Source organism: Anopheles maculipalpis, chromosome 3RL (assembly GCF_943734695.1).
Source record: "Anopheles maculipalpis chromosome 3RL, idAnoMacuDA_375_x, whole genome shotgun sequence".
NCBI classification, from domain to species: domain Eukaryota; kingdom Metazoa; phylum Arthropoda; class Insecta; order Diptera; family Culicidae; genus Anopheles; species Anopheles maculipalpis.
Window position 1 is genome coordinate 48,099,271 of NC_064872.1, and position 20,618 is coordinate 48,119,888.

General features: G+C 42.3%; 1 protein-coding gene across 1 annotated transcript; it reads left to right on the top strand.

Annotated features, from left to right (window-relative positions):
- The first annotated feature begins 213 nt into the window (after positions 1-213).
- On the top strand, positions 214-19,096 carry LOC126560703 (uncharacterized). Its single transcript, XM_050216661.1, has 3 exons — positions 214-246; positions 4,214-7,973; positions 8,106-19,096. The coding sequence occupies exons 1-3, from the start codon at positions 214-216 to the stop codon at positions 19,094-19,096; spliced, it is 14,784 nt and encodes a 4,927-aa protein (XP_050072618.1).
- Positions 19,097-20,618: the final 1,522 nt, after the last annotated feature.

Here is a 20,618-nt window from a genome sequence, read left to right on the forward strand (position 1 = left end):
AGTTGAACAAAAAAGTTTGTTATAACTAATACGCATTGTCAATCATGCCGCTATGCACCGGTTTTTAGATTTTCTCATGCGCACCGGCAGGAACTGTGTGTAAAAATGATACAGTCAACACAGCAAAACAAGCAAAATTACACGAAACTCAGCAGCGTAAGAGTGGATGTAGTTAGACAAACGAGAGCGCAACATAGAAATGGGAGAGTGAGCATGAACGGGAGCGAGAAACGACGACGAGAAAAGGTGAGCCACACAAGCATTTAAATCGAATCAGTGCGCGAATAAAGGAGACAAACTTTATCTGCGTGCTGATCACAAAAATAAGAAGAAATAAAAAATGAAAAGAATATGCTACAAAATGTTGATTTACGAATTTTGGAATTAAACAATGACATTATTTAAAAAATCAAAACAGTTTTATCGCATAACCGAAATCATGTTTGTAGTAAGAGTAAAATGCTTAATAACAAAGATAGCACGCATATTTTGCATGAAACTAACAGAAAAGTAGGATTGCATGTTTCGTTGCACTCATAATTGAATCAATTAAAACTCATTTTAATAAAATGTTAATCTACATGCTTTCGATGAACAATAATAACACATACATATCGAGACAAACCACCAACCAACCCATCAATACACAATTTATGGAATCGTCAACATGATACATCCAATGCTTAATTAGACTGCATGTATTTCATTTAGTTTAAGCATATGTTTAACCCAAAGGGTTGTTTAAATTAGTGAACTGCCTTCTTCTGGAATTTATCAACGATTTAAACTTTATTTTGTAAATAAATTCACTTTAGCAAAATAATGCATTACTTTTACTGGCTGCTCGAGACCATAGCACCGGTACAATCTTGACCAATTTGACACGCACACTTTTGCAAAGACGTGCAATCACATAAAAGTATCAGAAAATGCACAAACACTGAGACACGCAGCGGCTCATTCGCGAAAGCTGCTGATTGAAAAAATAACACACATTATGCGGCGCGGGTATTGTTTTCCCATCAACAGCATGCGTGCGCGATTATGATTGTATAGGTGCGTGTTGATGATTCTCTCTGTTCAGTCTGATGTCAATTGAAAAGAAAAGAAACGCACACACGCAATTTTATATCTTCAAAGTGATGGTGCTTGAGAATCGGTGGTAAGCCGTGTATCGGAGATGAACGAAGAACAGAAATTCAATATCGAACGCGTCGCGGCCTAATGTTGATACATACACCGGCCACCACTACCACCAATGTTCACAGATAGCAGTGCTACTCTCGTTGCGACTTTGCGTTAACGCAGGATTATTGCAAAGCGCATTCTTTTTGTCTGACAGCGAATGATAAGCAAGCACCAAAATTCACTTTGACACCAAACCAAAAGAAATGTAATAAAAAACACAACTTTCATTTATTCACTGGATTAGTGAAAATTATTCAAATGAAAATGACAACAAATTAAACAATTCACCCCGTCGCTCCTTTAACCCGTCCCGTATTCGGTAATACACTTGAAGGCAGCAATCTGGCAGCAATAAAATGCAATCGACACATACATACATCATTTTCTATTATTTTGATTTCCACCAACAAATGTTTGTACATCATTGTAAGACAGAGCAACCTACGGTACACGTAAAGTGAAATCGTATATACCGAGCACGAGTTATATTACGAAATAAACATTAGCGGGCACCAGTAAGATCTTCCGTTTCCTTGTTAGCCGCAGCTTGGTTACATTTTCAGCATCCTCTTATTATTTTTCATTACGTTACGCACCACACTCGCACTGATATCAATATTTCGCCCAATAAGAAGCCTGATTCGTCAAACGTGTTAACGTGCATTCCAGATAGTAGATTTGCGTACAGCGTGTAGTAAGCATATTAAGTTTAGGAACACATTTTATCTAAAATTCCCCACCCCTCATAAACCAACATGCAAACGCCTCGCACTAACTAAATCAATTTCCCAATTTTTTTTATCACACCGTCCGGGAAAACTCGTTCTTGCCACATATTCTCCGCATGCACACCGAATTAACCACCGTCAACATTTACCCGCAAGAATTCGATCTTTTTTCAGTATTTTAGATGGTATTTTCACGTTTAGTCATGGTAACAATTTCACTCAGAGCGGACTCGCCAACATAGACGCCATCAATTTTTTTCAACACTGGTGGCCATTTTGAAATAGGGGCTCGGATATAAACGTCATTTTTGCGCACTACGTGACACCTTCGGTCATCACGTTGACAGTTTTATTGTATATTCACCAATAATCTCAAAAGTTTGTTACATTCTCCTAATGGAACATGAATTTTATTTGATACAAAACGCTCCTTTTGTTTTTTATGTTCTTTTCCCCAACAATGCCCCTTATTATTTAGTTTTTACTTTGAAACTGGATTCATAGTTCGTACTGTCACTGCGTGCCATATTTCACCACCTCTATTCACCATATTCACCACCGCTGGCCTTATAGGCTTTTTCTGACGATTAGATTTTTAAATAGACCTCGTCTACACATCACGAAATAACTTCCGTGCAGGAATTTTCGATAAACCAGCAGTCGTATGCGTTTCGCTTTCCAAACGAATGAATGAGTCGAACCATATTGGACCGGATGCAACATATTTACTGTGGCACTGCCGTGCACAAAAATCTGGTAAAATTATAGATAATTATTAAGTAATTGCTTCAAAACGATCATTCCGTTTAAATGTTTGACTGCTTACTTGTTTTCACTATTTGCAATGCTTTGAACACGCCCCTAACGAGTAAGAAAGGAGACGAGTAATTTATTGTTATTGTAGATGGTTGTGGATGGGAACAATTAAAAATTCACGGCGTTATAGAAATCATTGCAAATTTAGAAATATATTTTCCGGTGTATACAAAAATAATATTACTTGCTCGTGTCCTGTGCCGCAGTCCTTTGTGCACTCGTGCCGAGCTGAAACGCACACCATCAAGTAAAATCGTAAAAGAAAAGCAAGATGGCTACCGTTTTGCTCGTCGTGGAATAATTAAACAAGAAGAGAGCCAAAAGCTCCAGATAAAATCGTATTTCTGTTGCTGTAAGCGATGTGTAAACATACGTTATGTGAAATATGCACGTGTAAAAGCGTTTGCCCTTTAATCGGACGCAAGGAAAACTTTGGCCCACATTTGTTGTAAGCAGCCGACCACTATTGTGCATGATTGAAGTGCAAAAGTAAGCAAAAGGGAAAAGAAAGTTGCTTCCATGTGGAGTTGAACGTAACAAAACATCCATCAATGCTTGATTGCACTGTTGCTAAAGATAAATGTGCAGAATCTTCGTCTGGTGTCAAATTACCTATCATGTTAAGAAAAAGGGTGTTTACAGAAAGCTATGTTGAAGCAACAAAAAAAAAAAACACGCACACATACACACATACCACCAATAACAGAAACAATGCTTGTGTTTGTCAGTGCGTGCGCGAAGAAATGTTTGCACCAAAGCAGCAGCAGCAGCAGCAGCAGCATGTGTAATAAAAAAAAATAAAACAAAACAGCATTTACATCTGGAGCAGTTTCTCTCTGCCCGTATGTATAATTTTGATGCGTATGCGTAATATAAAGAATGTGTACAGGGCCTTTTCTTTAAAACATGAAAAATCTTCCCTTATACTTTTTTCTACAATATGCAATATGCTCTTTCCGTACCTTGTTTGACGATGTGTAGCGAACGACATAGTATGAAAAATGTGAACAAAGTGTAGTGTTCAATGGGTGTAATACGATTGTTTGTTGAACGAAAGTAGGATCCTGTGAACCAGTGACGTGTGTTGCAATCCATAAAGCGCAAATTTTAGTAAATCTACTCCGAAGTAGTTCGGCTGGCACGATCTATTCAGCCACATCACATTATGGATTCCATAAGATGTTTTGTGTACTTCCGTTGGTTAAAGTTTATTAACTCGTGAATACTCGAACTTTTTGAACATGCTGCAATAGGTTTTAAGTGTTATGAACATACATTTTTCAGAAACGACTATTTTCCGCGCTGGATGAGGCAAATGTCTAATGCTGCGCCGTTTCGGGATTCAATAGATTAACGGGCAGCTGATGTCCAAATCAAAATGGTATGAAATGCTGGATTAAAACTATAAATGCTAGGCAGTATGATATGCTGCAATAGGGTCACAACAGCTTCATAAAGATGGTTTTGTTTTGTTCTTGCAGACTAAAATGATACGCCTACACCAAGTAGGTGGTGATCAGGAACAGCAACCGCCGGATTTAACCACCGAGAACGGCATCCAGGGTGAGAACACAGAAATTCCCAGTCTACGGGAAAGCGCACCGAAACCCACCATCAAGCCGCAAGAATCATCGACCAAAGCGAGCCCGGTGGAAGATGTAGAGCAGGACAGTCAAAATCAGCGCAGGACTTCGCACCGACTCTTGACCGTGAATCGTAATGATCCCGGTAGCAGCACTTCTACCACATCATCTTCACCTCGGTCGATAAATGGCCAGGGTTCGGATAATAATCGAGGAAGTGAACAAAGCGTATCGACGACTGTTGAACCATCCAGCACCAGCATCATTTGCAGTTTGCCGCTGAACCGTTTGGAGTCCATACTGGGGATGTTAAATATTATACAAAAGAGCCCCATGCACGCGCCTGACCCTGTCTCTACGGACGAAGCTTTGCGGCGCGTGCAAGATCGTAGCAATGTGGCGGTGTCCGCAGGTTCGGATGACCGTGCCAACGATGTAGTGCATGATAATAGCAGTTTGGCGTATAAGGTGTTATGCTTGTATTGTGATCGAAGTTTTAGCAGCCAAAAATTGATGATGAAACACACGGATCGCATTCATCGGATAGCGAAGGAACGACGAAGCAGTGCACGCGTACTGTCTACAGCACTGAACGGGACAGACATTTCCTCATGTTGTCAATTTTGCCACAAAAGCAAGACACTCAACTTAATGTCAGAAAATTTGCTGGAATTATTCAAACATTTGATCTCCGTACACTCTGATCGCTACTATGCTTGCGAGCACTGTACCTTACGGTTTCCGACTGATGAAGCACGAGAAACGCACATGGAAGCGCTACATCCGTCTACCAACAATGGGCGCCCAAAGTCGAAAGCTGCCCTTAAAGCCTTTAGTCATAGTCAAAGCAATTGTACTCTTCACCACCACCTCCATCACCAGCAACAACAGCCAGTCGTCAGCATTGTGAACTGCAAAGCGCTTAAAACCGGTATTGCTACGGAAGCAAATGAGTCTTCTTCGTCGGCACAGGAGCCCAGCTCCAAAACGATGGATCGGCTTGGTCATAGTAATCGTGCCCACAGCAGCAATACCAAGGGGGGCGAATCGGCAACACAAAACGTATGTTTGCGTTCTTCGCTACGCAATGCAAACGCTGGATCGGTAGCCGATAAGGAGGTGGAAAGTGGCAAATCAAACACTAAAGCCTTTAAAAAGTCGGAACGATTACTGAGAAGAAATTCAGAGCCCATGCTATTGTCACGGTTAGGTATTACCCAGCACAGATTACCTCGTCAGAGCCGTCGACTTTTGGCCGCTGCCTCAGCTAATGTAAGCGCTTCATTGTTATCTTCCGATACATCTTTGTCAGCATCGTCTGCATCATCTACTTCTTCAGTAATAGGGCCGTGTCTGGGGAAATTTTCAGCAAAGAAAAAGGGGCTCATATTGGCGAATGACGAAGGACACTCGGTACAAAACTGCTACAACAAAATCACTAAACTGAAAACAATACGTTCTACGCTGAACACCAATGCGACGACACCTACCGATGGAACTGGTCTCGAAACGGTAGATTCGAATAAATCATCAGCAAAACCATCCGATGGTAGTTCAGCAATCGGCAATCCTGTAGTCACTAGCACCGGACCAATCGGTGCGGACAGTCCGCCTGGATTAAACAGTCGTGGAGCGATGAGCAACAGTTCAATTGCAGGTAATATTACTTGGAGCAACAGTACAAGCGGCGTAAGTGGCAACGCGATTAGCACCAATGCCGCTGTACTAGTAGCAGCCAATAATGGCGTTTTTGACGAAGATTTCTACGAAACCGTGACACAAAATGTGAAAAACAATCTAAGCTGTCACTTGGACGGAAAGTTGGAAGCACATGCTCCCGGTGCACCGAGCCCAATGAGCCCGGTCGCTGTTGTACCAGCGGTGCGGTCCACTGTCGTCAAGAGTCCGGTGTCAACGGAAAGTAAAATTCACGAGGCAACTAATCTTCCGGCTATCTCCGTAATGTTCCCTACGCTATTGACTGTTGAGCAGTATGGCACGGATCCGAAGCCGACCACGAGCAGCGGAACGTTAAGCTCCCTATCGTCCACGTCGTTGGTGAAAACGAAGAAACCTGTAACGAAGAATTCCTGGAAATGGAAGTGGGACTTTGTGAAAAAATACAAATACGTAAATGAAAACGGGCGAATCGTGAAGAAAATCAAGCAACCAACGATCGGTTTACGCGATCTCTCCAAACTAGACATGTGGACACAATTGACCATGCGTACTAAGCATGAGCTATTTCAACATCGACGTGGTGGGGGTAATGATCAACAGCGGATGCTCGTACCACGCACGTCATGTGCAAGTGCTTCTGCCAAGGGTGAGCCGATACTAATGGCGGAGGTTGGAGCTGCTTTGCGTAATGAAAAACGAGCCATGGTTGAGCAGTTGGATCATATCCTAGATGCACGATTGTTACCGCATATAGATTTAGAGCAGAATGATCAGCGTATCATAAAGATAGAACCGGTCGATCAAGAAGCTGCCAGAGAGAAGCCAATTGGTTTAAGTGCAGAGCCTGTGGACGATAAAGCCGTGATTACCCTACCTCAGGTACAAAGTTCGTCCCTTGTACCGTGGTCAAATCATCAGTCGAGGTCCAGAAATGTGGACTTTTTGCAAAGTCTCCAGCTCGTACAGCTTAACGACCACTATCAAAAAACACCAGTCGTGTTAAGTGGCGAGTGGGCTCGGCCGAGATGTTACATTTGCTATGGATGTGGCGCAAAGTTTAATTCCCTCAAGCAGGTTGAAGAGCATCGAATCTTCCGCCATCCTCATGTACACTCTACCTTCTACGAGATTGTTGGACGCGAGCTAATAGAGAAGCGATTGTACAAGCACTTTTTCATCCCTTTCGTCGCGCTGATGATGCACCGTTGGCATTGTATGCGGTTGAGCAATCCGGAACGAATAATGAACAGTGCCATACAGCGCATTAATCCTCAGCACACAACCGGAGCTTGCAGAATCAATGCTGTTGCCGAAATTAAAAATGAAGATTCTTCGTCAAATGAAGCTACCTCGTTATCGACATCAACCAGGGCCTCTTCTTCTTCGTCTCGACATTCTACAAACACCACCGTGACTACCCTGATGGACACTTGCTCGGACACCATGAATGTGCTTACGCAATGTTCTATGCTCGCAATTGACGATGACGATGATGGAAGCAGTTCCCGTTCCGTGATATGTAGCAAGTGCCAGAAGGAGTGCCAGAATCAGATGCTGCTGTATGCGCACATTCTTCACTGCTCCAATGACTATGTTTGGTTACAGGCCAAAAAGCGCATGAAGTATCGCCGTGCTAAACGAAGAAGAGGAGGCAATCGGAACGGTGTTAGTTGTGCGCCCTCGATGCTAACGATACCGAGACTGGTTCAGCCGCCCCAAAACGTTTTGGAAAAAGTGGAAACGGGAGGATATCTTTCATTATACTCTTCCCCGGACGAAAAACATGTCTTGAATGGTGTTACCGTATCAAATTCCAGTACAAACAATATCAGCACCTGCAGCAATACAAGCAGTAGTAGCAATGATAGTACTGGCAGTAGCGGCAGTAGCAGCAGCAACAGCAATACCAGCAACGATAGTTCGAAGGTGAATGGAAACCAAAAGGCTCGCAAATCACCTAAACCAAAGGAGAGCGATAGTAAGTGTATAAAGTTGAGGGTTTATGTTTTATAAGTACATGCATTAAAATATCTCATGGGTACCTCACTATTTGAATGAAGGTACAAGTTAAGCAACTTGTTGTAATCTTTACTCCCAATCTTCTTTGCAGGTGATATCGTAAAAAAGCTGCTGGCAAATCTTCCTGCAAAGCGCAACTCTCGCCAAACGAATTTTCAAACATCGAAACAAATCACCAAACGATCTAAAGTGGTGGGAAGAAAATCCTTTTGCTCTGCAACAGTGACTGTCACAACCAAACAGATAGGGCACGGGACAAAACTGGTTGGTGAATCCGTCGTCGCACAACCTACTACACAGACCGCTACTGCTCCTGTTCATAATGGTAACAATATTGATAGTAATAAGATTTTGTCCACCTCTTTAATATCTTCAACAAAACAGGAAAAAACCTCTCATGGTACTGGTGGTAAAAAATTGCGATCAAGACAAAACATGGCGTGTTCTCTTCCCTCTGTCACCAACGCTATGAATGTAACGTCTAACAAAACACTAAAAACAGTTTGCAAAAAAACCACCACCACCTTAGAGGAAAGTGTCAATGATGCTAATTCTCAACCAAGTTCCAAAGAATCTTTACACATTTTAGAAAAAAGTTCAGAAACAAGGAAACAGGGTAAAATTAACCGAGGAAAGCTAGGAGTAGGGACGGTCAAACAGAAACAAATGGTATTGTGGAAGAAGAGTAAACACCAGCTATTGAGAGTAACCACGACCAACGGTCATCACCGGATGTTGCGTAGCAATGGTAAGCGTTTGTTACACGCATCGGTTTCCTCTCGCCGAACATCCTTACCGTTGCGATCAGTTCGTAATCCAACGCGTGTTAAAAATGTTTTGAAAAATCGAAAAATATTAAGAACCGAAAAACAAATACCTTCTGCAGTAACGACGGTACAGGCCGAAGCAGTTGATAAAAAAGAATCTACCAGCTGCGACAGAAAAGATGACGCCAGTGACAGCACCGCAGATAACGTTGATAGTTGTGTAGATTGTGAACCGGATACTTCTGGCAAAATTGATTCATTGTCGAAAGCCGCAACATTTACGAATGTTACACCACTCGAACCATCTGTCAGAAAGAACGAAACCGAGGAGAGAAATTCGACTATAGTGTTAGAGCTAACTGTTGATAACACAGATCCATTACTGCCTGCTGCTGATATAGAACCACCTGAATCTTTAGCTTCCGAATGCAGTGCAACCCAGCTAACACCAAACCAACCTATTAGAAAGCAATATACGAAAGATCCACCAGCAACACCGACAAAATGTGATCTTACCCCGGAAGAAAATGTTGTGGCGTCAGAATCATTCTCTTCATATTCTACCATCGTGGAGCAAAATAATTCTACCAGCTGTAGTCAGTGGGCAGGTGGCAGTAAACGGAGAAAAAAGAAGTTGAACGATTGTATAGCAATGCTAACGGGTAAATTGTCAGAACGGTTGGGAGTTGATTTTTTCAACAATGAAAAGAATAATGAAGAGATTTCTCAAAACGAATCTTCTGCTGCTAGCTCCATGCCGGAAGCCGTAAAGTTTGCAGCAAACAACACAACTACTTCGAGCAGCTATACCGTATCTTCTGACGAAAGCTCACTTTTCATGAAGCATGCAGAACTGGTCGAATTCAATTCTCAACAACTCCCGAATCATGCTTCGTGCCCAGTTGCTTCTACCACTAATCCGAAACTATCATCAGCCACAGTATCTGAACCAACCGACGTACTGCCAGTATCAGCAGCTGCCGCCTGGTCGAATAATTATTGCCATGCGTTGCCTGCTTTGCCACCACAACCAGCTCCTGTACGCCTTAAAACTGTCTGTAACATTCGACCAGCGTCGCCTAACCTGGTAACCACCCCACTAACATACGAACGGTTAGCGACACATGCTGTGGCATCGGCAAGCAAACAAATTATGGACGAACCTTTAAATTTGTCCAAAAACTGTCTCACTGGATCTGGCGTGATAAGAAATGCCAAAGTGCAACGAAAAACGGATGATGCTTCCAGCTCAATGTTTAAAACAACTCGCTCACAACCACAAGAATCCTTGGTTTCGTCGAATCCTTCCGCGCAACCACTGCACACTCATAATTTAAAAGCTGAAATTCCTATCGCACATTTTAACCAGCCCCTGGGAACGTCACCGCACCTTAATCAACAGAAAGTACGTCACATAAAATGCTCGTCACCTATGGTGCCAGAATCCGGCTGCACTGTTACGCCGAAAGTAGGAGGAGGCAATTTCTCATCGTTAAAGCTTCCTCCAGGGTTAATAATCGAACGTGTGGAATATAAACAATCTCGTCCATCCATCACAAAAGAAGTGCCGTCAGTTACAATCGTTGCACGTCAGCGCCAACTACCGGCCCCAGAGGTAATACCTTCCGTAGCTGAAAGTAGTGCAACAGATTTGACAATGGAAAAACCGGCATCGATAACGCACAGCTCAAATTTGACGCCCTTTCCTAACAGCGCGTCTACTTTCATAAAACCCATACCGAACAGCACTTCCGGTGTTATGGTGCATCATGGTCGACAAGACATGACAAATCATACCAAGATAATTGGATACGGTGGATATCCCGAGACAAACGTTCTTTCTCGCCGTTGTGAACCAACTACCGATAATTTGTCACCAATGTGTTTTCCTCCAACTTTAAGATCTGGCCCTTGTCCGGAAAATCGGATATCCGTAACCATTACCGAATCTAGTTCTATTGGCCATGATCGCGCGCAGGATTTGCAAAATCCGTCGACTTGCGTTGATCTGTCAGCAACATCTCACAAGGATAAAGTCGTTACATCATACTGTACACCATCGCCATTGGATTCAACACCAATAAGAGCTTCACAGCGAATGGCATCTACGACCGTCCCTTCCTCTTTGCTTAAAGCGTCCATCGGTCCTGCTGGACATGTGCCCGGGTCTTCCGTAAAAACACCACCCCCAATGACAACACTAATTATTCCTCAAGTCCCTATGCCACCGTTGGTAAACCAGACCGTGCATGCCCTGAAACGTGCAAGACGCAAAAGTGTATTTGTACCGTTACCGGTACCAACCGACGAATCGAACCGTGATGTAATGGCTAAACCATTGATACAACAACACCCAATCATTCCCACGATTGGTTCAGTACCATCGTCACTAGCCGGCACTGCTGCGAGCATAACCGGCGCTAATCTACTGGCCTCTATGTCGCTCTCGTTTATTGCACCGAGTTTACTACCGGTACCGGGAACATCAATGTTAAGTCCAATTGATATGCAGCGCCTTGCCGCTGTTAGGCTTCCGGCGCATCTGCAACCTCCTGTAATTCCACCTTTAAAAATACCAGATCCAGCAACTTCCGCTAGTTTGCTAGAGAAAATGTTTCATCCCACGCCTAGCGATGTATTATCAACCGGGCTCGAGTTGAAACCAGACGCTCAGAGTAAGCAACCCAAACAACCATCGGTACCACAATTGACTGCAATACGATCAAATATGAACTCCAAACCTGCTGAAGAAAATTCACACTTCATTTCATCTAAATCATTGGCAAGCGTGAATGGGTTCATCACACAACCAGAACATCAAATCAAAACAAGCATGCCAGCAACTACAAGAACGGAAGGCACAAGAACATCTGACACAAAAATTTCAAAACAAAACAATAATTCGTCTGGCGCGGCTTGTAAAGGAAGTGGCCGTATAATGAAACGTAGAGCATCCGTGGCGGACTTGCAACGAAAAGCGTTGATGGAACAAATTTGGAATCAGTCAATTATAGACAAAATGATGAACGAAAAAGACACGAGAATTGTCAGTGGTTTAGATGAAGCAAAGAAAACAGTCGACACCAGTGCTCCGACAGCGGAGAGTGTGTTAGAAAAAAAAAGTAATGTAGAAAACTTGGATCAACGAATCGCACATCTAGGAGAACAAATAACAACTATTGCAGAAAAATCGCACATAATACATCCATCCACACCTAGCTGTGCACCAACTACGAACAAAACTGAACGACAAAATAAAAACAAGTGTCCAATTGAAATAGACTCGATAACGACAAATTTAATTAAAATACCGGACAGCATTGCACCCCAATCTGTAACACTACGCCAGCATGCTGATGATATGCGGCAACATAATACTGTTATTGTTCCACTTAACAACGTACAGGAAGTAAAAGAAAGGATGCAAGTTGCACAGCAAGAATGTAATGTACAACCTCAGACCAGACCGGAGGAGATCGTCCCACAGGTGCTTACTTTGGAAAAGTTTAAAGACTCTAACACAACATTCGAACATGAACAACATACGTCAGAAACTATCAAGGAAGCGGTTCCACCTGCACCTTTATCAACGATAAATGGTGTTGACGCTGTTCCAACCATTGATAAAGTGGATGCAGCCTCGGAGGATGGTTCGGCTGATACAGCTGATTGCCGGATAAGCAACGACCAGCAAAAGCAGGTATCGAAAAAGATTGTTCGTAAAAGGAGAAAAAACGAACTAGCTTCCATCTTGTCAGACCAATTGCTGGAAAGCTTTAAGGAAGTAGACAAGTCGAGATTGGATGATTTAAAGCTGCTGCATGATTTAACATGCGAGACGCCCGATGTAAAATTCACTCTGGAACAAATCCCACAGTTGGCCAAGCGCAAGTCTAACCCACGAATGCCAGAGTTATTGATGCAAGATTCACCCAAGCTAATAGTGTCGGTAACTACATCAAGCAAAAAAGTTAACAATACTAAAAAACTGACTAAAGACAAAGATTCGGTATCACAACCTACAACAGTGAAAGAACCAAAAACTAAATCAGCAAGCGACACGCTCGACTGTAGCGAACAGCCAACAACATCCAAGCTCCATAGTAAGATTAAAAGTTTCCCGCTACCGGACGAAAAGAAACAATCGGTTGCAAATTCTTCTTTTGACTCAAAAGAAAAATGTACTGATAAACCCCACGCTGATGGGCAAGAAAATATCGAAAAGATGGATAATTCGATGCAACCAAGCTTGGTGGTTTCGCAAAAAGCAACTCGAACAAAAACACTTACCTCTATAACTGGAGAACAAAAATCTCACAATACTCCAAAGAAAACATCGACGAGACTAATAAATTCCGAATCGGATGTAGCTGCTGCCCATGACGAAACTGATGATATAACCATCCAAGATCGTAAAACTGTATTACGAAAACGGGTTGCAACACCGGCTACAGAAGAGCAACAAGCTGGTGAGAAAAACAATTCTAAGGAAAAAATCGTTGCAGCTGATAGTAACACTCGACCTACCGAATCAGTTGCTGCCAAAAGTGCAGAATCAGCAGCTGGAGCCAACGTCAAGTCCATGGCAAATCTTCCTAAACGGATCATGGCTCGTCGGAAATCAGTTTTTGTGGATTGTGATTTAGCTCAATATGTTGAAAAGGAAGAGAACAAGCTGAAAAAAGAGGCAGCCAGCGTATCGTTCAAAGATGATTTTATGTTGACATCTAGGCGAGGTACACGAAGCCAGGCACAGTTGGGTTTAGACTTGGCAGAAAACTTCCCGGAAGCGGCTATGAAGCCTCGCGATCCTCGTAGACGAATTCTATTGAAGCGTCGTGAAGAAGAGCTTAATGCTAGAGAAAACAAAATACAACAAGCCAAGAGCAGTGGCACTCCACTTTTTGTCGAAAAACAAACGATTGGCGGCGGAGCAGAAAAACAAGTAGAATTGGTCGAATCACACTACGTAGATAATCAAGAAAAGAAGGCATTATCAAAACAGCCTAATGATGATGTAATAGTAGATACAAAGTCCAAAAATGATGAAAAAGAAAAAGTTTTATGTACTGCAGAAATTCTGGAACATGCACCGTTGCGAAGAATCAGTGCTAGAAGAGCTTCTGTATGCGTACGTCCCTTGCCAAATTCCAAAACGGTTAAAGAAAAATTAAACACCATAGCTTCAGCGTCCGATGCATTGCCATTGCCCGAAGATGAACGTCTGCGTGACATCGGAAATGAAGTGAAGCGAATTTATAAGCGCAGAGCTTCAATTTATCAACCATCTCCTGAATTGCACACATCTGATGCGTGTACCGATAGAAACCAGAGCAACCGTAAAGAACGTCAAACGTTAAATTCGATAATTGGAGAAGAGAATGCGGTCCTCGGAAGGAAAAAAGAAACAATGTCTCAAAAATCACCCATTCGCCGTTCCAAAACACCTGGTCCTAGTGATTGGAAGCGTCGCAATCAGCTACCATTAAATGGGACCTCAGAACCACTGATTGAGTCCTTACTGCTTCATGCAACTGACTCCGAATCCAATGCTCCAAAGCGAAGAACGACCAAAAATAGCCAGATAGCGGAAACAGTTTCAAAGTTATTCAACATTCAGGAGGAAATTATGCTAATAGACAGTTCGAGACGTAAACCAAGAAAAACTAATACCACAGCCGTATCGACAGAGAAAGCTTCAATTCGGGAAACACCTCAACAAACATTAGACAAGACAAACAGCGCTTCATTAGAGAAAGCAAACGACAAGTGCAAAACGTTATCGGGGTGCGATTTGCCAAAGATTAGTGATGAACCTATTGAGAAAAAATCACTACCACAGTTGCCACGAAAATCCTTTTCATTTTCCAACGATGAAGATGAATCACCGAAAGCGATAAAGAAATTGGTGGAAAACATAATCAACAACACGACAAACTCATCGAACGCTTCTACGGATTATTCTGATGATGATAACATGTCACTGGCTTGTTTTGCGGCTCGTCGTAACATGCCTATAACACATTCGCAACAATCGGTAGGCATGTTTGCAAAACCTCCATCAAACATCCCGGCACGTGCTATGTCAGTAATTGGTGACGATGAAAGTACTACCAACACCGATGCCTTAGATGATGATATGATGAGTGTTACTACCGAAATACCAACATCAACAAACGCGACCCGAAGGGTGAGGCGAAAACGTCGTAAGACGAGGCGTCAGAATAGCAAAATTAAACGTCAACAAGCAAAAACGCAGGAAGAAAATAACAAACCGGTGCAATCGTTCAACTGTAATCTTTGCCGTAAGATGTTCAAAAAGCAGGATGCATACAACAAGCATCGGATGACGCTCTCGCATATAGCCAAGCTATCGGAACAGGAATACCTGGATGCGCAAAAAAATCAAGCAAGGCGACAGGATGATGCATTGCGATTGACTGACGAGAAAACGGAGCTTCTCCCTAAAACGGTCCAACAACGACAGGATAATCAAATTGCGGAAAACCCCATGGAATTAGACGTACCCGCGGTTATTGCGACTACTCCTGATAGTGTTTTGTCCAGGTCACTGGCAATGACGGACAAGAGCAAAAATCACGATGATCAAGCGGTAAAGGAACTCAGCCAAGAAGAGAAACTTTTCTTCGAATGCTGTTCGATGCTGAAGGAATCTAATTCTAGCGAAAATGATAAGTTGAAGCGTGTCACCGTATCCTTAAAATCAAGCGAATTGATAAGTGCAATAGACCTTGCCAATCCATGTGCAATACTTACAAACGAGGGAAACAATGTGCCCGCTCCTGTAACTGCCGTTCATTTGCCGTTAATTGAACAGAACCAGATACTTCCAGTGAGCACAACATGCTGTGCAAAAGAATCGTTTGAAACGGCACCGGTCACAGTTATCCAACAGGAAGACGCAACTTTTCAGCAAAATCATGGTGCGCTGGGAGAGGACGCAAATTTCATGGTACACCGGTATGTCTTGGCAAAGGATGCAGGAAGCGTATCACCTCACAACTCGATAAAGTCATCATCGGCTATGTCGGCTGCTACTGGCAAGAGTAGTACCAGCAGCAGTAGTAGTAGCAGTACCAGCAGCAGTAGTAGTGCCAGCAGCAGGAGTAGTACTGATTCCAATAGTATCAACAAGAGCAATGCCAATAACGCAAAAATTAAAACGAAAGGAGCTCTAAAAGGATACGATAACTTCAAAGTTTCCATTCCAATGACCGGTCTGACTGTGATGTCAACTAATACAGCAAGTACGGGTATTGGCGCAGGCAAAGAGTCGCGTCTGGACACACTTGCTGATGTTGCTTTGTGTGGTGATATTCCCAAAGAGTTCGGCATAGCGGTTCAATGCGATGACATAAGTGCTACTACTACTCTAGAGGGAGGGGATGAGGGTGTTCATGCTCCTTCGGAATCATTTGCTAGTTTTCCTGTGGTTGACACTGATATGTTCCTTGATGCTAAGGTGCATGTACCTTCGTTAACATCGACCGAAAAAAATGAATTTGTGGGGGTGAAAAGTAACTCTACAATATCACGCAATTGCGAAGAAAACAGTTCAAAATCCATGATATCGAATAGAACAGGAAGTGGGAAGAATCGCGACAGTTCGTCAAAATCACAAACCAAACAATCCAATCGATGGACAACAGGCCCGTATCGAAGAAAAATGGATAAAAACAATCCTACTCTTAATGCAGAAACAACGGCAACGGTACAATGTGACCATACGTTTTTGTACGAGGGAGATGATGTTTATGCTTTCCAAGATTCACCGTGTGACGGTGATCTACCTTCGACGTATTCTTCAAAAAAGAATAGTAATATAATGCAGCATCAAAGTCTGACAAAGCATGATGAAAAGGCTCAGCAACACACTAAACACAATTTGACTACACTGCAGACGGCCACTCCGGAGGAGCACGAGGATAGTCAAATGTCAAGCTTGAGCTTTTCTGATCGGGATGATTTTGTGTACGGTACCAATACAATGAGTGAAGAGGAGGAAGAAGAAGAGGATAAGAATAGTAGCATTAGCAGTGAACAGACTACACCGAAAAAGCTAACAAATGCGGATGTACAGAAGAAAAGTTTGATCATGGGTCGTATCTTCAAAAAAGGTGGAGCCAAAGACAAACTTATAGGTGATGCGGGATTGCGCAAGTGCCCAACGATTTCTCCTGAAGCAAATATTGCACCCGAGCTTCCACACAAGATGGCCGGAGCTTCTGGAACAGTTGCAAAACCGTTGGCTACTGCTAAATCAGCTGTGAAAGACTTCGATAAGCTGTTCGATACGCTCAAAAATGACGCTACTGTGCTGACAAACGAAATGCAAAGCACCATTGAACCAGAATACGACACTCGTCCGACGGGTTCTTGTGACGAAGAAATGCATGGGCCACTGGGTGTTGAGAGCAAAGTTGTCCAACGTCAAGCAAATAATTCCGATCATCCTGGTCATCTTGAACAAAGTGAACACGTAGCAAACGTTACGGGAACAGAGCGATTGCGTCGACGAAGAACTGGACAGCAGAAGATTCTAACGGAGACGTGGGATTCGGACGAATTTGAAGACTTTCAAACTGATGATATTATGAAGCTGATAGACAGAACTGAGGATGAAGAGGCAAATGATCACACACAGACTAAGAAAAGGAATCTATTGCATAGCACACCTGAGGAAAAAGTAAAATTAGCTAGTTTGGAGAACAAAATTCCCGATCACACGAAACAGTCATTATCGCTCGATGAAAGCTCCACGAATGAGAAAGAACATCCAAAGCCAGAACATGTTGGACTAAAAAGAAGCGGCACATATTCACTGGTCGATAAGAAGCCGTCGTCAAAATCCGACGTAACAGTTACGGATGACACTATTCGAAAGGTGATGGAAAGCGTCATATTAGAAACAATGGGTAAAAACTGCAATACCAGCAAGCGTAAGCCAACTGCTTATTCTTTGGGCTTGGATAATAGGGAGGCAGCAACAGCCTCCAACAGTAAGACGCTTCGGCATTCGTCTAACAGTGACGGTGGTATAAACAGTTCCTTGGTAACAAATGTTTCTACCGAAGACGTTTCACTAGCACTAGAGTTGACATCATTAGAAGAGCACACACTAGAATCGAGTGTAGTCATATCTTCAAAAACAATAACAAGCAAGTTCAAGCAAAAGCTTAATTCATCTATGCGCGATAATCTGACGGTCACTGAAGGTACGAAGCAAGAAAGCAAAGAAAAAGAGAGCACCTTTTCGCGACCAAAGTTGAGCACAGTTGCACACATCACTACGGCCCTGCCAGAAACAAACCATACTGGCTCGAATGTAACATCCATTGCAGCTCATAGTAAAAACAACAACAATAACAACAAAACCAACAATAATAATAATAACAACAATACTGTCCATAGCAAATCATTGGCAAAATCATCGAAAGCAGTAACAGGAACCAGGAATAGAGGAAAACCAAAATGTACGGAAGAGGACTGGACCGGTAAAACAACAGCCGTAACGAGCAGCAAACAGCGAAAAGTGGCACCAAGGAAAATGAAAAACATTGCTTACGACCCGGATAGTGACTATGAGCAGAGCATCAAATGTAAGAAAGTTAAGCGCAAATTGTTGGAAAATGACATCGAAGCCAATTTGAAGATCGAACAGCTTCAGTCGACACTGCTGAATGCAGAGGACAGTAGCATACTGTTAACGACCTCACGACGTAAGCGTAATGCAGGAGATATGTTGTACTATTGGTCATCGAGCAGTGACGAAGAAGAAATAGATAAGGAAGAAAAATCGAACCCCAAAAATAACGGTCGTCATCGTCATGGTAAGCCTGCAAACAATAATAATGCCCCTCTAGGAAAGAAACGCGGCCGCAAGCGGAAACAATCTGGAAGCCAGAAAACAGTGGAGCCCACAGTCGACGGTGCCAATATTCCAGAAGATACTGACTTGAAGGATGAACCACAGGTAAAGGATGTGTCAGTACTTCAACCAATTGCCGGTACGATGGAAACGACAAGTCCTATGAAAAAGCTAAGAACAAGCACTATTACAATTGATAAAAAGTCAGCACTAACGCCCAGAAAGAAGCAACTTGATGCTGAAAAATCGTTACAGATGCAAACATTACCTGTTCAAACAGAGGAAGCAACATGCGGCACCAGTAGTGAACACCTACAGCAGCATGGCTGGATAATGGGTGATTCACACAAGAAGCTCGTAACGATGCTAGCTCATGCTAAAGGAAAAAATGACAGTCGAAAACAGACAACCAACCGAAAGAAGTAGATAACAAACTTGTAAAAAAAAACACTACCAAACGTCCAGCTAGGTTCCGAGCATCGGAAACACACAATCAGTTCATGTTGCATTAGTGCTTTTTCAATCTCTGCACAACCGCGGGAGATATTTGTCTGCCGTTTATGACTGCTATGATTTAAACTACCTGAAACAGGCATAGACAGCTCTTCTTACGGCAGCATAACCTGGATGGTACATGAAAATTGGTTCCTTGATGTTTTTAGCAGTGAAACAATACCACAAGTTTTTTTTTTTAAGATAAACTCCCTTGCTCTACTGGCGCGTACTGCATGTGTGTTGATATTAAAGTTATTGACTATATCTCTCGTCTATTAGTTAGAGTTTGCAGGTAAAACAACTACACATTATTTTGTCAAAGGTGGTCGTTTCTTCTTGGTGGAACCAGTAGTACAAGTACGAATGGACGAACGGAATGGATAGATCGTTGTGTAGCAATTTAAGGCCATATGCAAATAGTGATTGCGAGAATGATGAATGGTTAGTACATAAGAGCATGATACTATGAAGAAAAACAAGTTATGTTTTGCATTTCTGGAAGAAGCAACAGGTAATCGATGATCGATTTCTTCACCTAATTATTTCTTCCTGCTACTAACACAAATAATAGTATGAAAGATTTTAAATGTAGTGCAATTGATGAATATCATGCTATCGCATCAGTTCTATGATACTACACGAATTATATGCTAAAATAATGAGGCGTAAACAGTAACGTGATGATTGTTTCGGCAAAACATTAGGAACAACCTGACAGCATTAGAATGACAGTGAACAGTTGTAAATCATAAATGAACGTAGAACATTAGTGAACCAAACGAGCAGCGACCTATACATACTTCTGGCAAACGAGTATGGATGGCAATCGAATCTCCTGCGGTCTCGATCAGAACCGTTGTATACAAATAGAGGGAATGTGCATTCGTTAGGAAAATGAACAAAACTAGCATTAGTAAATTTCACAAAGACAACTATTGATGAATTTCCAATGCGAGCACACATGTGTGTACATGTGTATGTATTGTATGATAACATAGAGAAAACTCATGCTGAAACGTGTTAGGAGGAATCAACAGGACCAGGTTTAGTTGATTTCGGATATCTAATGGTCTTTGTTTTTATTTCGTATTTGTTGTTTTGTGGTTTCGCAGCTAATAATATCGGAGGTCAAGAGTAGCGCAAAGAGGTTTTATTTGCTAGTGCATAGTGGATGATGGTACATAATGTTATAAAGAGAAGCAACAAAAAAAAAGTTCTCTTCGGTGTTTTTTTTTTTGTTGTTGAAAATTTCATAAAAATCACTCCTTTCCTTCAGTATGCCATCTACACCAACAGACAATAGGTGTAATTGCTAGATTCAATTTGTTTTTTAACTGTTTTAACGCAAAATATAGAACTACACTAGTGGGTTATATAGCATAGCTCTGAGGCGATCAACATGTATAAAAACCAGCTATACATACTGTATAAGAAACAAACTTATTGAAATCTT

Excerpts from the sequence above, each read along its gene's own strand:
- LOC126560703 (XM_050216661.1), top strand. The coding sequence starts at position 214 with ATGAACGGGAGCGAGAAACGACGACGAGAAAAG. Across the intron at positions 247-4,213 it reads AGAAACGACGACGAGAAAAG|ACTAAAATGATACGCCTACA; the intron begins GTGAGCCACACA and ends TTGTTCTTGCAG. Across the intron at positions 7,974-8,105 it reads TAAACCAAAGGAGAGCGATA|GTGATATCGTAAAAAAGCTG; the intron begins GTAAGTGTATAA and ends TCTTCTTTGCAG.